The sequence below is a fragment of the Lobosporangium transversale genome (genome assembly GCF_002105155.1).
Source record: "Lobosporangium transversale strain NRRL 3116 chromosome Unknown BCR41scaffold_39, whole genome shotgun sequence".
NCBI classification, from domain to species: Eukaryota; Fungi; Mortierellomycota; class Mortierellomycetes; order Mortierellales; family Mortierellaceae; genus Lobosporangium; species Lobosporangium transversale.
In genome coordinates, this window is record NW_019029017.1 from 319,519 (window position 1) to 342,224 (window position 22,706).

At 41.6% G+C, this 22,706-nt stretch overlaps 6 protein-coding genes across 6 annotated transcripts; 2 read left to right on the plus strand and 4 right to left on the minus strand.

Annotated features, from left to right (window-relative positions):
• Positions 1-2,366: 2,366 nt before the first annotated feature.
• BCR41DRAFT_149963 (cyclin-like protein) lies at positions 2,367-4,160 on the minus strand. The gene is made up of 7 exons (XM_022019591.1): positions 4,051-4,160; positions 3,844-3,947; positions 3,606-3,738; positions 3,422-3,515; positions 3,119-3,323; positions 2,960-3,028; positions 2,367-2,853 (listed from the first exon to the last, which is right to left on the minus strand). The coding sequence occupies exons 1-7, from the start codon at positions 4,070-4,072 to the stop codon at positions 2,626-2,628; spliced, it is 855 nt and encodes a 284-aa protein (XP_021878273.1). The 5' UTR covers positions 4,073-4,160; the 3' UTR covers positions 2,367-2,625.
• On the minus strand, positions 4,108-5,719 carry BCR41DRAFT_149939 (hypothetical protein). Its single transcript, XM_022019590.1, has 3 exons — positions 5,686-5,719; positions 4,493-5,617; positions 4,108-4,248 (listed from the first exon to the last, which is right to left on the minus strand). Exons 2-3 carry the CDS (start codon positions 5,462-5,464, stop codon positions 4,225-4,227), a joined length of 996 nt encoding a protein of 331 aa, XP_021878274.1. The 5' UTR covers positions 5,465-5,617; positions 5,686-5,719; the 3' UTR covers positions 4,108-4,224.
• Positions 5,720-7,597: 1,878 nt separating this feature from the next.
• Positions 7,598-11,469, minus strand: BCR41DRAFT_359813 (Dynamin central region-domain-containing protein). Its single transcript, XM_022025265.1, has 13 exons — positions 11,095-11,469; positions 10,903-10,966; positions 10,474-10,617; positions 10,276-10,361; positions 9,949-10,151; positions 9,632-9,851; positions 9,193-9,528; positions 8,945-9,094; positions 8,756-8,862; positions 8,406-8,640; positions 8,189-8,255; positions 7,816-8,061; positions 7,598-7,716 (listed from the first exon to the last, which is right to left on the minus strand). Exons 1-13 carry the CDS (start codon positions 11,287-11,289, stop codon positions 7,706-7,708), a joined length of 2,064 nt encoding a protein of 687 aa, XP_021878275.1. The 5' UTR covers positions 11,290-11,469; the 3' UTR covers positions 7,598-7,705.
• A 1,279-nt stretch (positions 11,470-12,748) lies between these two features.
• Positions 12,749-13,886, plus strand: BCR41DRAFT_310379 (glycosyl-transferase for dystroglycan-domain-containing protein; the record flags this gene model as incomplete). Its single annotated transcript, XM_022020988.1, has 2 exons — positions 12,749-12,945; positions 13,052-13,886. 2 exons carry the CDS (start codon positions 12,749-12,751, stop codon positions 13,884-13,886), a joined length of 1,032 nt encoding a protein of 343 aa, XP_021878276.1.
• Positions 13,887-16,503: 2,617 nt separating this feature from the next.
• On the minus strand, positions 16,504-18,222 carry BCR41DRAFT_359819 (t-SNARE). Its single transcript, XM_022025266.1, has 6 exons — positions 17,951-18,222; positions 17,684-17,822; positions 17,440-17,524; positions 17,153-17,295; positions 16,852-17,075; positions 16,504-16,737 (listed from the first exon to the last, which is right to left on the minus strand). The coding sequence occupies exons 1-6, from the start codon at positions 18,099-18,101 to the stop codon at positions 16,574-16,576; spliced, it is 906 nt and encodes a 301-aa protein (XP_021878277.1). The 5' UTR covers positions 18,102-18,222; the 3' UTR covers positions 16,504-16,573.
• Positions 18,223-18,296: 74 nt separating this feature from the next.
• BCR41DRAFT_424652 (Vps54-like protein-domain-containing protein) lies at positions 18,297-22,673 on the plus strand. The gene is made up of 5 exons (XM_022030467.1): positions 18,297-20,210; positions 20,326-20,396; positions 20,491-21,703; positions 21,798-22,250; positions 22,350-22,673. Exons 1-5 carry the CDS (start codon positions 18,525-18,527, stop codon positions 22,614-22,616), a joined length of 3,690 nt encoding a protein of 1,229 aa, XP_021878278.1. The 5' UTR covers positions 18,297-18,524; the 3' UTR covers positions 22,617-22,673.
• The last annotated feature ends 33 nt before the right edge of the window (positions 22,674-22,706 follow it).

Here is a 22,706-nt window from a genome sequence, read left to right on the forward strand (position 1 = left end):
CATTAAAATATGCTGATCAGACCTGTTTCTTATTCTGGTTAGGCCAAATCAATTGACTGGGAAGCCAAGCAGCCCAACCGGTATTTATCTCTGAGAAGGAAGCCAAGGCTTCGACGACAATAAAATTGGCATCGTCATGTTCATCAGATGGCCAAGCTTAGCAACAGCAACCGATTGGTAGGCAAGCCTTCATTCACACTATTAGGCTACCATTGGCTTAATAGTTTGCCAGCCACTGGGTATTGGAATTGAAGATATGAATGATATTTAAAACATATGCTTTCTTGGCCCTTTCTATCCTTGGTCTATAACAATTCATAGGCTGGAAGGCGGGCACTGTAGCATATCGAGAATGCGGTAACCATTATTGCTTCACTTACAGCTTAGGGCTGTTCTCCCAGTCATTGCTGTCGCGAACTCTTTGCAGGCGCTACTGAGGAAGTCTCTTGCAGTCCTGCTATCATGATGGACATATCTTTGGCGCCAACCGCATCAACCCAAATACACCTCACATTTACAGCAGTATTTTGATCTTGATGGGCTTGATTTCAGAAAACTGGTGCAGTTGGCACAGGGGTAACACGCATTAACAAAATACTCGTAACGCTAGCAGCTCCATACCTCAATAACTGATCTTCCTTAGCATGCGTTCACTAATATGCGAACTGATTTGGGTCAATATGTGTGCTCGGTGCATCACATCCCAGTTCTTTAGTTCGTAATAATCATGTCAAGTATTGTGTAAAAAATGGATTGAGTAGATTTAGACACCGGCAAAGCTACCATGCATCATAATGATGATCCCCCGTGTTGATGACAATAAGTCAATGTAGTTTGCTACGCTGTCTATACTATTGGGATCTCCCTAGCACAGAGTGCTGGATCCGGCCTGCCTACGAGTTGAACTCCCTAAATGGGCAAATTTGCCCGTTGAGTGGCCCAAGAGATAGCTTGGGGAAGATGGACATTGTCGCTGGACCTAATCAAGTCAAAGTTCTGATTATTAGCATTTCTCGAGATCCAATTAGTATTACGAAAACAAACTATCGCAGTCCTTATACCTCCCAAAGAGACGACTTCATGATAACAGAGATACGTCTTGTCAGTCTATTGGGTGTTGTCATATGGAGAAATGAACGACTTTTTTGAGTCATCAATGTATGCATTAGAGCAATTGAATTAACGCATACAGTAATTTACACCTCAGTTTCAAAATAAGGCCCAATTGCCTTATTCACTTTCTCCTGGTCCTTGTAAATGCTCCTGAGTTTTGTTTGTGAGGTTGGTCCGGCCAAATGTTGCTGAAGATTGATGCTTCATAATTTCCATATCATCGGTTTATGTTTCAGAGAGCATTGCTTTTTTTTAAAAAAAAAAAAAAAAAAAAAAAAAAAAAAAAGAAAACTTGTGAAAAGCAATCTAATATTCGACCTATACTTCTTGGTGGGATCGTCCATCAAAAATACAAAGAAGTATGCTAGGAGTTGGTATAATGTCTTATCACAGATAAAATAGAAAAGCAATCTGTCAGACGAACAATATGATCGTTTTTATTGTTATTCACTGGAAGATCATTATTTTGTTAATCTGGATTAAGGCCCGGGGAAGATGTTGGGATAGTAAATATAGGCCTTACCAAAAATGGCGGCTGCTGTAAGCATACCAATCCCAGGTATGGAGCAGGTCAGCTCGGTTTCATGTACCAAAAAACATGCCAGAAGCGAAAAGCATATGAGAGCCAATAAAGCATTGATACAAACACTTTCATGGAAGTCGATAAAGGCGACGAAATGAACGCTGAGGAGACAATGCAGGATCTGACAGCTACTGTTCCAGCTTTTATTCAAGTACCGCCAAGTAATAGGAGCGCCCAAGAAATGCTTCTCGATTTCGAGCCCAGATATTGACGTCCTTAAACGATCAGTCCTACAACGTCGTAGCACACTGAATAAACTGGTTGTATCTTTCTGTGACCGCTGAATACCACACAACTACAGCTGACTAAATACCACGATTCATCGTTTTTTTGGTGCCGAAGGAAATCGTGTGATATTAAGAAAACGCAAGAAACAGAATATGCACTAGCTATAATAGCGATCCTGAACATGATTGTGGATACGTCCAAACGTAAGGTCTTGTTTACTGTTGGTTGCTGTGATTTAGAGCCTAATTATCGCCTTATTGCTACAGGGTATTCTTAAAGCAGTCGGTGCCCAGGCTAAGGACGAAAAGATATGTTTCAAGAGGTATCAATAGCTTTTATACTTTCCGAAGTGTCCTCGAAACCGGCCTGTGGGCCCAAGTGACCCTTGCAGTCATGGATTTGTTGATCGCGTCTGCATAAAACGGATACCTTCTCCGAAGCATCAGATACTGTTTCACAGAGGCACGGTGATCAATTATCGGAGCAACATATTCGCATCTTACCAAGTTGTGATGATATCGTATCTTCAACCTCAGAACAAGTGTTGTGTCTGTGATCCATCTTATGCTGCTTTATATAACTTCGAGTGTCTTGCTTCCCTTTAGTGCATATTTAAAGCAAATAAGGATATACACTCTTAAATTACTTTATTTATAAGAGGCTCTCACAGCACTCAGCACTCAGCACTCAGCACTCAGCACTCAGCACTCAAGAACCTTGTTTAGCGTTTGAAGGTAAGGTGCCAAGGGGTACTGAGAGCCAAGAGCGATTTGTAACTTGTTTTGTAGGTTTAGGTTGCCATGAAGAGATTCAACCAACTCCTTAAATATCATTGAACATGGCGTAAGATCGATCCGACTGTAGCCTGTAAAGATCGCCAGATTTTCGTTCCAATCCTTGTGTGCAGCGCACAGAGCAATCCACATGGCCTACAGCGAGCACAGTTTTCATTTAGAAGCTTTAGATCTGTAACAAAAATCCTTGTTGTGAGCGTAATAGAAAGGAAAAAAAAAAAAAAAGGCGCTACTAACTTACAGATGCTGCAATCTGTGACGTATTGTAGTCGAGGAACTTGCTGGAAAGCAGACTGATATCGCAAAGGAACTGAAGATAAACCATAAGATAAGCACTTGAGTCGTATCGAATGCCTGACAGCACAAAGTATTTCTATTCAGGAATGCATGTAAGGCTTACATCGAACAGCGCAGAAACCTCAGGTAGGGCGGGGACAGCACGCTTAAAAAAATCCGCAAACCCTGTGGCACTGGCCACCAAAATTTCAAACTTGAGTGCGACAAGAATAGCCAACTCGGTTTTCGCAAGGTGTTTACTTGTGTAAAAATTACAGAATATTAGGCAACGTTCAACATTGACAGCACAAGCGGTTTCATCCAGTTTGCTACAAGACATTAAGAATACACAATACTTTAGTAAGATAGGCGATAAATGCATCTAAAGGATCAATAGAACGTAGAGTTTAAAGCCGCACATCTATACCCTGCAATCATGCTAGCACAAATTCCAATAGCCTGAAGATCCTCCACTGTGCATTCCGAGCCTTTGGCGATCAGATACCGATCCATTATATGAACTAGAAGATCCGAGGCGGTTGGTTAAATAGACAACGAAAATGTATACAAATGATGCTCATTCCATCACTTATGACAGTTAGACATCTTACTAGCAGCATGAACAGTGGATCGTTGATAGTCGAATTCACGGTAACAGATCCCAATAACCCAAAGAACAAGAGCTTGTCGGTCGATACTGAAAGTTGAATCCGGCGCCATGTACATGTACCGATCGTACCGTGACTAAGGTGCGCATGGATTGTTAGTAATATGTTTAAGACGAGATTGAAGGCAGCAATATTATACGTATCCTATATGTATCAACTGAGGACTAATTGGGATCCTTACCTCGATCTCGAGTAAATAATTGAACGCATCATTGCAGTACTCATTCCAATAATAATGGCACATTGGAAAGGGATCTACAATCAACAGCCGTGGCCGACTTGTGGCTGGCAGATAAAGAAAAAACAGCAGTATAATTCGGTGTCAGCCAAATTCGCAATATTACAAAATACGACCATTATGAATTCAATTGTAAAAAAAGGCATGTACTCTTTCGGGGCCGCCTGGTCATTAATGGGCCTAATGGAATGGTGTAAGAAGCCAATATGTGATTTTCGGACTCTGTTTCATTTTCCGCCTCTTTTGGATCTGAAGGCTAAGGAAAGGCAGGGAACGAGCATTGACGTGAGCAAATGCAAAAGTAGAAAGAATATGGACCACTTCCTACGCCACACATGCACGCGTATACTAAAACAATATTAAACAATGGTCATGAAGAAAGAGAAGTGAAAACAACACGTCATCCTCAATTGATGGCTTTAGAGGATAAAATCCGTTGTTCAACGGACTTGGTATCCGATTAAAAAATAAATCCAAGACAACGATACGAGAATGCGCCAGACGACCGAATATAAACATATTCACACATGTATACAATAGATTTGTACAGTAGACACTCAGGTATCTAAAACAATACAGAGCTTCAACTCACCCCTGGTGTACTATCAACTATCGTTTCGGTGAAGCCAGGTTGGGGCGATTGTCGTCCTTTCTTGATAGGGGTCCGAAGGATGGATTCATTCAGATTATGACATGTCGTGAGAGTGTGAGGCATACTGGTGCCACTACCTTCGGATTCCGACTCTTTCTCCAAATCTGGTTTGTTCTTGGGATCAATTTCTACTTTTTTGGAGATTTCGTCTGCTATCATCGACATGGTCGAGCGTCTTTGAAGACGAGGTCTAGGACGAGCACCCCATGATACACTACGAGCATTACGGCCGACTATCCCTCGGGATTCGCTTTTTGGTCGTTTATTGCTTTCTAGTTCCTGTGGATCATCATCTGAGCTCTGCCAAAAAGACATGTCGGGGCGTCGCGGATCCGAGCTCTGAGACCACTGACTTGCCTCTTTGTGTCGACCCATAAATTCATCCATTGAGCTAAGTTCTGATGCACCAAGAAGCGGGCGTATTGATGGGTTTGGTGAGGAGTGGGTTTGTTCGTGCTCTTGACTGTGAAGCCGCCGAGGAAGAGGGCTTTGAGCGCCGCGTTTTGGGGTCTCCGTCGGAGTTATAGCAGAGCTAGAGGTCCCTGATACAGCCGGCTCATGAATCGGATCATCAAACGTAACGCAGGAGGCAGGATTGGTATCAGAGGAGATTGTAGAGATTTGTTTTAGAGAATCACTGACAAAAGGAAAGGAAGATTTATTCCTGTCTAGAAGGGTTGAGGAAGTGCGTTGTAGACAAGGAGATATCCTGGAGGCAGTACAGCTGATGATATCGATGGATGGTGACAAGGAAGGAGAGAAAGACCTCTCAGGTGGGGTCAACAGCGGCCTAGACAGCCGATTAGTACTGGACAATGGAATGTCATTCTGGAGGCAATCACCTGAGGTTGTCATGATGACTCGGTTGTCCTTGTCACCAATGCTGATGTTATTATGGACGAGATCAGACATACTCTCTGACAAAGACGATTCCCCTGATTGCGAGCACAAGCCCAAAGTCGCCGAACTATGCTTATGTTGTAACAGAATGACGGGAGTGTAGATGCTTGGAATGAGGGATGAAGTCGAAGAAGTAAAGCTGTGAAGGATTGATGACAGAACAAGCTAATGACCAATGAGTGTAAGAAAAAAAAGCGCTGTCCGTCAGGGCATAAACAGAATGAGGGAACTACCTCGGCCTGTTGCCACCTAAAGCGACTTCTTTCAGGAGACGAGAAGGGGTAGTAAAAAAAAAAAAAAATCGCAATAGTAGCTAGCACAGGGGAGAAAGTAAAAGAGTGGATGAAACAGAAGGTTGTCACAATTCGTGACAATGGTTGGTTGTGTTGAGTTAGTGAAACAATATTATCATGATAGTCCTGTTTAATCTAAATGAGAGTAGCTCATGGATATCATGTTGCAATAGAGCTCTTGTAGTTACTGTAGTGTATAGGATAGTATTAAAAAAAAAAAAAAAAAAAAAAAAATAGGAAGGCAGATACAGATTATACACCTAGAATAGGGTTCCAGATGGGACAGGCGGAAGCACGGTTAGGTGTGGACCTTGTGTAGTGTGGCCATCTATTACAGGTTGGGATGGATTCATTTCAATTGAATCGTTGGTTATTCATGAATCTTTCTTTTCAACGGGAACACCAATATCTGTATTTTATTTTGTAAAGACAGAACGTAATAAGAGCAGGTTTCTGCAATCCCACATGGCTCGATCTTAATTCATCAATGCCACGCGCTACTTTTGCCTGAAATGGTAAATTAATCATCACATGCATCTCAAGACGCGCTTGTTTATGGACGCCACCAAATTTAGACAAGTATTTTTCTTGTTGCTGCTGTCTTTTTGAGTTATGTTGTAACATTGAAGCGCTTGGCTCATGAGATACAATGGGATCTGTAAACTGGCTCTGGTCGTGATCTCAAGTAGGATCTGGAGAGGAACGAAATCATGCCAGTAGCATTTTTATTTTAGGTCACAAGCTTACGAAGAGCCCCGATATGGTAATAAATACCCATTTTCCCTTTTCTTCCTTATTTCCTTTGCTGGCCTACTTGTCCTCCTTCATTTGTGGTGCATCTATATCATTTATATTGTCATTGCGTCTTTTTTTTACCCTTCTTTTTCTTCTCATTAAAAATATTGAAGTATGCGCACGGAGAGGCTCTTCAGATTATAAATTAATCATGAGCTCTGGCGTGGCTTACTTTCATCATTTACAATCATCTCTTCCGTAAAAGCGGACCAGCGGACCCTGCATTACCCCCCGTTTCATTAATACCTTCCAACCTAACTACAAGTAACGATGATAGTGCTTAGGAACCTCCCTAACGCTACTAAATCCTTCAGTTTTCCATGGTGATATATTCGTTAATGCATGATTACGTTGCCCCATTCGACCCACCACAACAGACAAAGCCATCCGATGTGATCCTCACAGGCAATTTTGTCATTTCATGTATAGGCCTATTGAGGTTTGAAATCGGTTATTTCCGGCTACAATAAACGCGCCGTATCGGACGCTCTTCGTTACCCCAACTTCTAGTCGGAAATGATTGTGGCTAATTACCAATATGATAGTAACCAAAAAAGAAAATGAGGGAGTTTATTATATTAGTCGCAAACCCCAGTGTCCCAGCTCTTTATCACACAGCTAACGCTGTCTATAACAACGTTCGCGGTCCCAATAGCCTTCCCACAAGCACCTTACTCTACATTCCTAGCACAAATTCTTTTGGATACCACACCTCTGTATAAAGACATTCTTCCGCAAAATGAATCGAAACCATCATGAGCTATTTATTGATGATATATTTGCTCATCCGACATAAAAAAAATAAAAATAAAACAAAGTAAAAGAAAGCTTGACGGCTGTAGTTTGCGTCGCTAACCAAACACTGTGAGATTCGTTCTCATGGATACTACTATCTTGTTATATATGATAACACAGCCTATCCCACCCTTACTCTTGCACCATACATCATTTATTTTATTCAGCCTCTAAGAAAATATTCTTTTCGCTTTTTACTTTTCTTTGCCATGTCTACTTGGCATGTTAATAATGTCTACATGTAAGCTTTTTTTTTTTTTTTTTTTTTTTTTGTCGAAAGGATGGGGAGCATGTAAAGGGCTGTTCTGTGAAATCAGCTGAAAAGAGCCCAAATGCATTGAGTGTCATTGTGATCATGCCTAAATGTTGTTTATCCAGCGACTATGTTGAATATAAAAAAAAAAAGGTTAACAATGCGCAGCAAGGCAATGCAATAGGTACATCCACAAAAATACCTAAAAAGAGAAAATCATAATATACCTGAGCTAACAATTTCATCAGCCTTCCGCAAAGCCTCAATCATCTTTTTACATTCTTTGCGCCGATTTTGCGTAAGCTCGCTCTCCTTCAGCAGCTCGTCCAAGACGTCTGTCTTGTATAGCTCTTGCAATAACTCCCGCTGAAGTTCTTCTTTGGCGTTGTTGACCAACTTGAGCATAATGGCTTTGGGAACAGTATCAATCACAGTCCGTTTCACAATATTGAAATAGGATGAAATAAGCAGCTCTTTGAAGGAGAAAGAAATAAAAAAAAAACATCGTGTTATGTTTGACTTATTTTGTGTCTCTCCAATTGGACAAACATCGCTGTCTCAGAACTACATTATCCATCATAACAACAATAAAGTACTTACTGATCACCTCCGTCTCAATCTGCTCACGCTCAGACAAATTTCCAGATGCCTTGAGGATAGCTGGTGGCTATTTAATAAGAACAAATACAAAATAAACATTAGCAAAGAAAGAAAAAAAAATCGTATAATACCTATCAGCACATACAAATTCATGTTTAAACTCGAGGCAGTGATAATTCCATGAATGCGCTAAGCAAAAATTCAGGCAGGTTCTTACAGGCTCCATAACAGAAGAACGCTTTTTCTTGCCAGAGAAAAAACTCCCAAAAAAGCCGTTGTTCGTAGGCTCAGGCTCAAGGCTTGGAGGCAAGCTCGCTAGCGTAGAATTACGGTTCTTGGGATCAACGGGCTGAGGATTCTTAGCTTGATTCATACGTTCGTTGATTACAGCCATAGCCTTATGTCCATTTAGAAAATCAGGATGACCGGTGTTGATATAGCAAGATTCCATTCTATTAGTTTTGAAGGGAAAAAAAAAATATTAAAAAAAATTCATCGCAGTACATTAGAAAAGATACACATAGATCACAAAATCAAAACCAGTCGTAGTCTGTGGTGTAGACCTACGCAATTAAGTCCTGGACAAGCTTGTTGGTAGGGTCCAATCGTTTACGGAAGAAATTGATGACAACCTGGTAAAAGCGGTCTTTGAGTTGAGGGAATCGCTTGAACAACTAAAAGGATAATGTAAATGATTAAAGTTAATCATAGTTTTAATTATATGATTCTTCACGGGGTTAATTAAAAAGACCGTACCTGTTTCGATAGAAGCTGTGTCAAAATGCGAACCAATTCATCAAAGACCAAGTTAACACAACGCAGACTGGGATCCTCCAAGCGTCTGATCTGCTGCTTGATGATGACCTCAAATGCTGTGGTGCCAACGAAGAGGGCAGGAGAAGAACCCTATTGTAAATGTAACAGTAGAGCATTTAGTATTTAAGCGATCCATTAGGTTGTCAATATATTGCCTTGCCTTCAATTTCCAAAGCCTCAAAACTTACAGATGAGTTGTAGAGGATAGTACGAATGTCAACATCCTTGACTTGGTCAAATGGGTCAAGCGATTTGACTCCGTTAGAATAAAGCTCATGAAAGACAAAGCTGATACGGGCTCCACCGGAGAGCTCAAAAGATGACAGATCAGTCGAGTTCCCATCAATTATAGTGCGAAACTCTGTACAGAATTCAGTGATGATGTTGAGAACAATATTGGCCTGTCCCGCTCCTTCCAAAACGCCGTCGCCGAGTGTGGCAAGTTCTGCAAGGTATTTTGCCAATGCTGCCTGGATCTTCGCCTTGATCTCAGGCAAAGTATTCTTGATATGATGCATTAGAATCTAGCCAGAGTCAAAGGAAAGAAGCGTGTTTCTTAACGGGCTAGCCAATATCAACTTTATACAACCGCATCTTCCCATAACCTCGTCATGAACCCTGCCTTACCATGTTCAACTTTCGGGCAAGATAAGGAGTGCCACAGTACTGAGCCTTACTCTTATATGCAGGGTGGTTTTCAAAGAAAGAGCGTTCAGCATCAAGTGACCGGCTGATAGATTTTTTAGTATCAATATCACGTTGGCCGCGGTTGACAACGGGAACATATCCGAGACGAAGTGGAATCACACGACCAGCCAAGATATCTACAACATCCGTCCCGGCATCCCTATGACAAAGTGAGTGACAATGAAAGATCATTTAGATTGATGATATAGCATAAAAAAAAAAAAAAAAAAAAGAAATTGCCGTTGTTATTGCCTTACATCAAATCGATTTTAGTCAGGACTCCGATAGTTCTTGCTCCTTCAGGGTCAACATCACGAGCAAGGCGAAGTCCATCTGAATTGGCGAGATCAACGTTGGCGGCAGTCACTGCGAGAATAATAGAGTTGGGTTTTGTGATGTATTTGATAATCATATCTCTAATCTGCCTCTCAATATCTTTCGGTTGATCTCCAACAGGGAGCTATTGTATTTGGAGTATTTGTATTAATGGATGAAGGCCGAGAAAATTAGCAAGTGAGCTATAGGCTGATGCAAATTTGCTAAAATGACGGGGCTCCGGTAATTGTTGAACAGTTGATGCATACTTTGGTCAATCCCGGCAAGTCAACAAGAGTCAAGGTCAAGACATGAGGAGAATAAATACGGAGATTAATTGGAAGAGGGGAAATTCCTAATTATGGCACAGTGCATAGTAGAGAGAGAAAAACTATTTAATCCTGTCCACTTCCAAAATTCATTGGCAATGACTCTGCGAAGACAATGAAAAATTATTTTAGTCATACCTGCATTTTTCCCAGTCTTCGCTTCAGTATCGCGAATGATTTCCTCACGGATCAAGTTAAAGTCTGTGTACTTGACACCAGGTTGGTGCAAAAACTCACCCCATTCTTCAGGCTCCTTCTTTTCATCCTGAACTTCTTTGTCTTCTAGATGAGAGTAATTAAAATTAGACAGGCAAACAAGCAAGAATTGAAAGTTTCCAATAATTTGTCAGCTTGAGTGGTCACTAGACTAAAAAACCCACATAGTGAACGTGATTGACCAAATCACATGAATCCAGGCACGCATTCACATACAAGAGCATCCCTTTCTTCCATCCCCTGAAATGAATATGGCATTTTGCGTTCATTCCCAAATTCAGCCTCCGAAATACAACTGTATCAGAGTAAGCAGAAAATCTAATGGTTCCATTAGTGCATATGGAGACTTGCCTTTATCTTTATCAACCTCCTCTCCATTGACAGTAGGCGTTGGTCGGTTAATCAATTGAAGTACCTGTGAAGCAAAAAAGGTACATTGATGAGTGATATGCAGCACATGAATGAATGAGGGCCAAAGCGTGCTTAGAGATGGAGACTGTGGCTCTTTTTATTGCCCGCCGTTAGCCATTGGTGGTACGTTACCAAAGGTCGACGAGTCACAATGCCAGAGCCACGAGGTAAGAAATCGCGCCCGACAATATTTTCAAGAACAGAGCTCTTTCCAGATGACTGAGAGCCAATGACAACGATCTGAGGCAGGTCTACCGGATTGTGTACGCCAACAGTTGAGAAAGCGTCCTGTAGTTTGTTGATGGTCCTGATTAACGTGGCATCCATGGCTAAGTAGTTGAACAGAGGATGGAATGTCTTGACAGCTGATAGGTGAGAAGAAAGAGAAAAAATGTCCTTATGCTGTGAATGCTTTTATTTATGTTAATGCCAAGCAAGGATGAAGAAAACCAAGGTCGACAGGGTGACCGATGCGCAAAGCAGAGCAAAGCCAAGAAAGGAGAAAAGGGACGACGTGGGAGAAGGAGAGAATAGCACAAACGGACACCCAAAAAGGTAAATCGCACGTATAACGCACGTGTACAATGGTGCACAAATCTGACACAACGTCGCGCCACCAAAACGAAGTATGTAAGAGAAGGTAGCATTTAACATGGGTTTCGTTTAAGGTGATCTGAATGTAGTTTTAGACACAGTGTTTAATCATGGCTTCAATTCAAGAGTAGGAGCAAAGTGTAGGTGTAACCTTTTGTATACGATCGATAGTCATTTCAAGTGATGTCTTCAAAGATGAGTACATTTTTCATGAGTTTGTCCCCTGCTGGTACCCCAGAACATCATTAAAGTTATTATCCAAGTCATATATAAATATGAAATATGGTCCTCTGAGAACACCAACACAGGGTCTGCCAATGATCCTAAAAGTAAAATTACTTGAAAATGGCTATCATCGCACAGAGCTTTACTTACAAAGATACAAAAAAAGATGGATCAGGAAATGTAGCCTATTGAAAATGTAGAAGCTGTGTTTCCCCTGTTTTTGACCTTACACTAATTATTTGTTACAAAATATATTGTGATGAATCACCATATTCATCCAATCCATCCCATCATTCGTCATCTCACGATTTCTTTATCACGTTCATATTCTCTTCATTGCCATTGCCATCTGTTGGAGGATGCTCTTGATGGACTGGCCTCTGCCTTGGCGACTCCGGCTCCTGCTCCGCCGCAAGTTCCGTCGCATCAGGGCAACCTTCAGATTGCGTCCACGCAGAAATGTGCTCTTGGTGTTGATTACCTTGTTCATCCTATTTCAGCTCATTTTTAGAACCGCACATCGCTACACCATCATCGACGAACGATGGCGTAAACTGCAGAAGTATTCCAAACCCGGCATTCTAGGTGCGCCTTCCAACATCATCTTGAATACGAAAGAAGATATTAAAGTCCAGCTTTGTAGTGCAGAAACCATGCTTTGTTCAACGTGGGAGAGGGATCGCATATGGCAAGGCGAAGAGTTAAAGAGAGATGAGGCATGGTTGGTATCTGGTGAAATTAGAGTCCCTATTGGTGTACAGGCTGTCTTAACCTTGCAAGATGGGCGAAGACGAACACTTCGGTATGGTCACCACAAATGCGACCACGCAACTCTAAACTGCAAGGAGATAGGAACAATGATTGTCCAAGGTAAAGTTAATGACTTGATTTCCAAAAAAAAAAAAAAAAAAAAAAAATACTGTTTTTCATAAATTATTACAACATGTCTGTATTAATAGGGAGCATCATGTCAGCCATTGACAGGATATTGGAATCATGCTCAAGTAAGCAATGGATCACGGAGCCCGCCATTGTCCATACAATACAATCTAAAAAATCATTCAGCCCAAGGGACGTGACAATGATTGCACAGTTCTCCATCAGCCGTCTTGACCGCTTTGAACGGGCTAGAGCAGTTTGGGAAGGACCTATCTCTGTTGTCATGTATGGCAATTGTTTATCCATAATATTTTGTATTTGGCACATCATATCAGAATCTGATGTTGAGAAAAATACACCAGATATTAATTAGTTTTACCACTGTCTACAGCTTCCTAGCGTCCAATGTGGACATTTTTGAACTTCAAAAGTATTTCGAGCGGCCTGGCAAGTTGGCATTATACGAATCAATTACATTAACGATCGTCAAGCCTAATTTCTCGCTTGAAACACACAAACGATATCCAATCAATCATCTCAGAAACATCGGTATTCAAGCTGCCAACACTGACTATATCTATGTGATTGACGCGGATTTCGTGCCCTCATCAAAGCTATACGACTTTGCGCGTACAACTATTATCCGACTCCTGGAATCAGCCCAATATCCGACGGCATATGTAGTTCCATGCCTTGCAATTAAGGAGGAATTCAATGGCAAATATCCAGACACAATTAAGGAGCTTCAGCCTTTAATGAAGTCTGGCATGGCATATATCACTGATCCCAGAGCAGGCCATGGACCTACTTTCACTTCGATCTTCATGAATCCGCCAATTTTCGGGAGTTCACCGGCGTATGAAGTCTGCTACGAGTCTCAATGGGAACCTTACTATATTGTTCGTCGAGAAGCGCCTCATCCTTACTATGATGAGCGATTCAAAAATCAGGGCGCAGATAAGCAAAGCCACGCGCTTTTAATGAACGCCATTGGCTTCAAGTTCATGGTCCTCCGTGACCATTTCATGTATCATATGGACCATGCAAAGCTCGTTTGGACAGGAGATGGGCTGGACAAGCATTTTCAGAAGGATTTCACCTATTTTAAAGATTATTCGCCTGCTTTGAGACGTATTTTTGGAACCAATTATCGGTGGCCAAAAGGGTGCTCGCAGCCATTGGTTCAGTCTTTCAAGCGCGATCTTCAAGGAATAGGAACCATGTAATATTAGCTCTTTCTTTTCTTTTCTTTTTCTTTTTTTCCTCTTTTCTTGCCATACTCTTTTTCGTTCCTTTGTAATCGCTTTATTTTATTTGTTTTATTCTTTTTATAGCCCTTGTATTTTACACCCCTTTTTCTTTGCCTGCATAGCATAAAGTACACTGTACATTGGTACATGAGAAAATTTTCTAAATAAAAAAAATAAAAAAAAGGTGTGAGTCTATAGATCTTCAACCCAGAGTGGAATTATGTATGTGACGATGTGCTTAGAATCAGATAACAATTGCGTTGCAGGTTTATTGTCTATTTTTGGATCTTCTGAATATGAATAAAGGTAATTACTCTGGAAAGTATGTCCTTACTAGGACTCTCACAACCGGCGGCTACCAAATCGCTCACGCCCTAAACAAGCTCTCCTGCTACATCTCAAAGAAATTTTCTTAGCAATTCCACGAAATCCAGGCTGAAGTACCTTCAAACCCTGATTCCTGGTGAGGGATGTCTATCATAAGGATTTCCGGGCCAATCTAGCCATGTCATCCTTGTCATTGATCCTGGTATCAAGAACACCGCAACTGCTGTCATTGTGGCCATTCTTCTGCCTCAAACATCGTCACGGAGCCTGTTCTTTTCCAAAGGTTGTCACAATTGGAACTAAAAGGAGCTCAAAGATTTTGAAACGGTTGAGAGTATGATGAACACCAATGGTATACAAGCAAGGGTCCTCTCCTTAAACTGTTGCAATCTAAAGAAAAATGAATTGGATCAACAATCCAAGATTCACAAATAATAAAGGCCCTTCGATCTCGCTTGTGTCCGTCGAGGAATATTTAAGGTCGTTTTATGGATCGCCAGTGTCAAAAATTGATAGATACAGAGCAGAGCAAGGAGAGAAAGCTGAAGTTAGAACAGTACATGGAGTGTTGAAGGCCATCCGAGGAAAAGCGAAACTTGATATGGAAGGGCAATGGCAACTTCAAGGGTAGGAAAGGCGCGGGTGTTAGGACCATAAAGTTTACCTCGACCCTGAAAAATCGGGCCTTTTTTTTTAATAGTCGCGGCCTAGATATAGAAGTAGTTCGAATGTGTGTTGACGAATTCAGGGCCTCAATATTTTGCTGCGCTTGTCACGAGAGAATGAAACGAAAGGTCGATCTTACATTTGCTCAAATTAGTCCGAAGCATGATAAAAAAGGCTCAGTGCGGTCATGACCACAATACTGGCCAGAACATGGCCATACAGCCCTTCAGTGGATAAAAAATTTCAGTAGCCTATTGTGTTAGATAGAATAGCGCATATATATGGCTCTGAGGGTAATCGAATTGCATTGCAGTTCTTGCAGGTCGTTTATAACTAGATAACAGAGCTATAAACAACGCACGCCATTTTAAATAAAGCTTCTTCAACAACGTGTGTTCAAGATATCCTGCTTGGTGGCTGTACTGTAACCAGATTCGCGTGACAGGCTTGCTGCATTTGGCATGTCCCAGATACTTAGATCCATAATATAACTTGAGTTTCCTTCAATTTACAATTCGGTTCTTCTAAGAAACACGCTCTTAACTAAATGCTCTTTGGGACGCGGTACGCACGTCTTCTCAGCTTACTCTAAGCCTAGATCGGTGTATAATTAAACGTTCCTTCGGTTTACTAAGGATATGAACAGACAGAAGTGAGAGTTAGCAATCAGGGAAAGAAAGAGCAGACAAGTTGATCATTTTATCACATATTGAGGTTCTGTGAGTAAGAGAGCTATGAATGTTTAGACTGGATTGGCTAAGTGGATTCTCAGATTACTTATCAACGCCATCACAACGTCAAAGCCTAAAACGTCATAGAATCGTGCGTGTAAGACTTTCCTAACACACAACATCACAGTGCGTAGAACCACTGTCGGCCCTCTTCATAGTGTAAGCTGCACTGATGATGAATTTGCCAGTCCAAAGATAGGAGACAAGAGGGATGAGTTATGGAGCCACACATCATTAAAGTATTTATTCATTATCTAATCACACAGCTCTGGAGCCGTTATTAATAGGCAGCTTTATGGATGATCAAAACCGTTCAAGATGAAGAACACGATAAATGTATAATAGTATAAATGGTGGTAGCCCATCGCTGACGTCATTTGCCTATTGTATCACCAAAAGCAATCTCTAGTAGGAATTCGATTATTGTCTGTGGTGTTGTTTTAGTCGACCGCAAACAGACAGAAACCCCAAGATTGCGTTGTTGGAGAATGATTGATATCAACAATTCCACACTCTACATTCTACATCTACATTCTACATTCTTTCATTTACCTTTATCTTCTTTTTGTCATTTATGAATGTATGCGCCTGCTTCTGTATTGCATTAACTCATTAGTCCATTTTCCCTATCACCACTAGGAATTTATAATAGTTAGCATCGTATATAAGGGATTTGTCAACACAGATATTGCCTTTCATGGCCTCAGCTTACCACACACGCAAAGCAACGAGAGCAAATAATGTTTGAAAGGGGAAGTGCAAGACTATTCTGAATACAAGGCACAAATTCTTCGAACACCACAAAGTTCCTGCGGATGGAATTAATCATCACGCCCACAGGGATACAGATAATTTTAGAATACTTTAATCGAGAGGCTAAACAAAATGAAACAAAAATATTTATATAAATGTATTTTTATATAATAGGAAGGTTGATATCTAGAGTACCGCAAGGATAACAATACCAGTGACAACGGCGACAATCAACAAAATATAGCATGATTTGTTTTGTGCTTTCTTTTGGTGGACGGCTGCTGTTGCCAATTCCTCTGTTGCAGCATGCGTGACCATACTGACTGACGTGACATTTGATTCAATCGAATCTACGAGATATATGATGTTTTCAAAATCAGGCCAAAGATGATGAGCTTACGTTCCAAAAAGTGGTAGGAAGAAGAGCATTGGAAAGTCTGATTTAAAAGTAAAAGCTTTAATACCCAACATGTTGCCTTGTTCATGGACCATGCTACCAAGGTCACGAAAAATCTCGTTCAATTCTGTGATACCCTGTTCAATTTCCCTAATCTCTTCCTCACGTTGCGTGATCATAGATTCATTGTACTCGAGCTCGTTATCGACAACGAGTAGCTGCAAGCGCCGTTGATCATCATTAATTAATGGCTGTTCACCTGTATCACCACCCTCATCTTCGCTAATATTGCTTCAATGAAGTAGAAAAATAATATGAGCAATGGAGCAAACTTGAAGAACGATCAGTCACATGAAGAAAGCACATACGAGTAATTATGTCGTGTCGTCACAACTTGACGGGCTTTGAGTACGAAATCGCGTTGTTTTTCGGCGGACACGCGCTGAACTTTTTGGAATTCAACTAGCACCTTTTGAAAATCTTTAGAAACCTTCTGGTGCTCCAGTTTTTTCTAATCGAATTCATACAATGGAAAAAAGATGAGTAAACCAATAAATAAGCTGAAATGGCTGTTTCGATCTCGCTATCTGACCAAACATGTCCACACTATCATCACCCAATATTTTTTTGTGTTCCGTCACATGATCTCTATTACCCCAGGAACATCTACTTTGCCAAGCTCTTTGATATTCTGGCTAGTTTCACGGACCAGGTTTCGAGTTTGTTCGGTTATATCTTGACTGCAATTAATTATAAAGAAAAAAAAGTCAGTGTGCCCGCTCTTGGGATAAGATTCTTTACGGGTAGCGTAAAAAAAAGAGCATTTATTTCAACATTAGCTACTCCAGAAAAAAGGATAAAAAAGAGTCAGTGTGTAAACAATAACTAAGGATATTTACAGCTTTGCCCTAACATCCTGAGAATCTTTAGCAGTACCAAGAAAACCAACTAGACGCTGTATTGAAGACACATTTGAAGAGATACGAAAGACTTGTTGAGAAATGTGTTTCACTTTGGCTTCGTGCGTATGTTGATTCACTTCATGTGGGTGATCGAGGGTGTGATCCCAATAAGTAAAAAAAAGGTATAGAGCGAATTAAATTACTGGGCATAGGTTTGGTTGTAACACAGCAAACGAGTAAACGGGAGAGTATAAGGTAATATACCATCTCCTACGATATCGCCACGGCCAAACTTATTAAAGCTAGCAGTGTTGCTACTGATGTTATGGGGACTATTACGGATAAGAGGGCTAAAGCCAGACGCGCCTCCTCGTCGGGAACCACCATCACCTCGTTCCAGATCAGCAAAAGACATTAGTGAACAGTTGTGGTGATGCTGTTGGTATTAAATATATTCCTGAGAAATTGGATAAGAAGCTATATAAACGAGAAAAGTAGAAGAGTAATGGGAAAAAGATCAAATGCAAGAACATGGGAAAACAGGGGTAAACAAAATTGTGCCATTTCCATAAAGACACTGTACCTTTCTACTTTATCACCTGACAGAAACAATGAAAAGAAGCATATGATTGGCAGAGGAGCCTGTCAAGTTATAATTAATCGTATTCATTCTTCATGCTTCTTGCCTCTTATTTGCTTCATCTCACGACACTTTTTTCTTCTTCCCTTCATTGCATCAATGCAAAGCAACAAGCTGGATAAGCTGGATATAAGCGCTTAAATTTGACTTTTTAAAGCATACCCAAATACTTCATCTTAAGGTCCCGTCGCCACTACGATGCAACACGACATTACTCAGACCGCAGCCAGCAGCGGCCTTGGCCTAGCTAACGCTTCACGCCCAAATAGTCGCAACGGCAATGGATATTATCATCCTGAAGACCTTGCCACGTCGCGTCGATTACATGGATCCAATACTCCAGCTTCAACGCCCGGCACTGCTATTAATCCTACCGCATCCAGACCCTATATTCGCCCTAGCCATACCGCACGTCGAGATAGTACAGCATCAAGCTACAGCACTCTTTCCGAGGTATCACAGCCCTGGACCATGGCAGACATTGGCTTCAACGCTATCTCCGGAGTCCTCAACAACCCAAACAAGCGTCCTTCATCGACAGCAAAGCCTACTAAAGCTGATATACCCCCCGTCCCTCCAACTCCCCTTCGCAAAGTAAAAGCATCAGAATTCGATAGCTACATTAAACATATTACTCCCGTCTTTGAGAGATATCAGAGCAATAGAGCAGGCGCTAAATCAGTAGATAATGCTGGTGTACACTCCCCTCGTTCGCCTTTTGGGTCATCCTTTGATTCTCGAGCAAGTCATCTTCAACCTCCTGTGATGGCTCCATCCATTGCACAGACTACGATGCATAGTATGGAAAGGATCGAGAGCGCACGCAACCCATATTCTGTTCCAGACATGCCTGAGCTCAAAGAACCCGTGCCAATGAAACCAGCTATGCCAGATACGCCTGCTCTTAGCACTGTTCCATCCATCTTTTTCGATCCCGACTTTAACTTTGAGAACCCAAGGACTTTTGATCAAGTTTGCGAACAAACAGGCTCTTCAGACGCAAAGAGCAATAGCACAACTTCGATTGTTACCAACAGCATTCTTCAGGAAAAGCTTTCACATTATTTAGACACGGTTGAGATTCATTTAATGACAGAGATTTCACGGAGATCGATTTCGTTCTTTGAGGCATTATCCAACCTGCAGGCACTGCATTCTCAAACACTAGAATGCGTGTCTCAAATTCATGTCCTCCGTGCACAGCTGGCCAGGATTGACCACACACAGTCAAAACAGGGTTTAGAAGTTGTGCGTCTCAAGAGACGCAGGCGTAATATAGGTTTGCTTCATAATGGCATTCGAATGGTCAAAGAAATTCGATCGACACAACCCATGATCCAGGTCTTATTGGGAGACAGCAACTATTTTGGCGCATTGGATCTAATTGATGGCACTCAGTGGACACTCATCGATGGTGATATAAGACATCTTGAAGCAACTCCAGGATTTGGTCCTAGCCTTACGCTTATTTCATCTTCAGCTTCTATTACACCTTCACCACGCTCATTGGATATCCGTGGTGTATTGGCACTTGTCCACTTTGGAGGTCAGTTGGCAGAGATGCGAAAGATGATCGGAAAGATGATTGAAAATGATCTAGTAAATCTACTACTCGATGACTTTCGAGAACGAATCGGTAAATTGGATGTTGCAACATTATTGACCGATATTGGTCGAGTTGATACATCCAACACAAAGTTCATGAAACCCAATTTCAACCGAGGTATCAATCCACTGTTATCGAAACAAGTGGAGGAGGAGAGCGATCTGCAAGATAAAATATTTTCGTTGATTCAAGGATTACTTCGAACCAACCGCGCAGGAGTTGCGCTTCAAACCTATAGAGAACAGATTTTGCAAGAGATTAAAAACATCATCAAATCTGTATGGCGGCTTTAGACAGTTTCTTTAATTTTATTTAAAGAAAAAGGAAGCACAGAAGAGAATATTTATTTTAAACTAACAGATTTTTAACCTCCATGCTATATCATATGAATAGCAATATCCGCCTCCAGACCCTGATACAGCCAACACCAATGGTCCTGTTTCTTCCAGGAAAAAGGATCAAATGTAAGCGAAGCTGATATTAAAATATTTCATTCTGGCGTATCAAAGGCACAGTTCTAGTCCTGACAAGCTTCACATTGCTGTTGACTTCTTTTAGGACTTCTTTGGCGAGGCAACTGCGGGAAATGGATTCCATTACGTTTTACAAGATGCTGTCCTATATATATGCATTCCTATTAGGTGCTTTTCAGAGGGTGTCATTATACCACCAACTGATCCTACATTGTATCCGCAGAGCAGAGGCTCATGGTACTGGGCGATTGATTATGGTTGACTCTTCTTCCGACACAGATAGCGTACAGGGGTCTATTTCCATTCGTGAAGTGAAAGATGGAGAAAACGAAGATGCTGAAGACTATGAAGGACCAGAGGGTGATCAGGTGCAATTAGACGGCGAGGATGCTGGATTCAGTCTTAAGACGATGACACCAGGGTCAACTCCCATGCAGGCAACAATAGGAAGAAAGCGTATAGCAGCCCCAGGCAGCAACATCAAAGTTACCCCGCCTAGGATACAGTTTGCTGGAGGTCTTCACTCTCCATCTATTCACGGTTTTGCATCAATGCAGCTTGGTGATGAGGAAGGCGATCAACTCAGCGATGGTTCTATTACTCAGCTATTTCGACAATTAGAAACAGAATCAGAAGAAATTCTCTTTGCAGTAGCAGACCTAGCACACTCGAGATGCGCAAAGTTGATGAGTATGAGGAGCGAGCAAACCGCAAAACTCTTGCCTATTGAGGTTTATCGGTTGCTTAGGCTTACCTGGTCGTTTGTATTACAAAGCGAACTTCTGTCAGGATACATGTGCTATGGCCTCAGGACAGCTATTCTATCTCAGTCCAAAGCATTTTTACTCCAGTTTCACATGCAAAAGACAAGCCAACTAGCAATATCTGTTGGAGAGGATCAGTGGATTCAAGTGGAAGTACCATGGTCCTCGCAAGCCACCGCTAATGAAATTGTCGCAATTTCGACCCTTAGTCTACAGGAGGCTCGCAATAAGGACTTCGCGATGGCATTCAATGTTCTCAAGCTGGCGGGGCCGCCAGTCGCCCAAGGTATAATGGACCACGATACGTTTCTCCCAGCGCGCCTAGGATCTAAGGGTCCAAAAGAATCCAACAGCAGTAGTAAAGAGACAGAGATACCAGTACCAACACGTGTACTATCGATCGGGGATGAGGTGTTCTTCGTTGTAGGCTGTTCATTAGTATTGCTTGATATTGTGGCGGAGTATTTAGATATCCTCAACAACATTTCAGCACTTACTACGGATGTTATGCAGCGCATCATCGAACTGCTCAAGGTAACGGTTCTTGTACTTCTTTGGTTCATTATACAGCTTAATTCATTGGAAAGGCGTGCTCAACTCTGTATCACTATTTATCTACTCTATGTAGTTGTTCAATTCGAGGACGTGTCAAGTGATTCTTGGAGCTGGAGCCATGCGGTCGGCGGGACTTAAAAACATTACAGCCAAACATCTTGCTCTTGCATCTCAGTCACTAAGTATGTTTGCGACGCTGATACCATATGTCAAGGACTGGATCCGATCTAAAATGACTGACAAACAGATGGTTATGCTGACGGAGTTCGACAGGATTCTTCGTGATTTCCAAGAGCACCAGAATGAGATCCACGCGAAACTAGTGACGATTATGACGGAACGCCTCAATATCCACATGCGCTCTATGACAAATCCTGCTGTTGTCGATTATGATGCGCTCAACAAGCCTGCACAGCAATTAGCAAATGGTGGTGGAAATGTCAATGCATTTATGGATGGCCTCGTCAAGGACGCAATAACGCTTCACAAAGTCTTGAGCCGCTTCTTACCAGCGGCATCCATGCGGGTATGTACTATCTAAAATTGGTATAGTTATTTAGTTTCCTTTTAAAATCCGTATTTGCTTGGTTTGACCAGTGGGGCCTTGTATTTCTGTCAATATTAGAAAGTTATCGATGAAGTCCTCCAGGTATTCACAACGCGGCTTGAGGAAGAGATCGAAAAGTTGCCGATCGCCACACCCTTGGGAAAAACAAGGTTACAGGCAGATGTTGCATACTTTGGCCAAAAGTTAAGCCCACTTGATCCCAATGGGATTATTGGAACAAAGTTGCTGAAGCAAGTTAAAGAGCTAGCTCTGATAGACAAGAAGAATGGGACAGCAACCCCCACAATAGCTGCTCCTGTGAATGCTGCCTCATCTGGCTCTTAGAGCAGCATTAATTTTTTTCACAGGCATTTTTTTTAGTTCCATAAAAGTTGCACGAAGTCACGTTTAATTGTTACTAGTGATATTAATTTG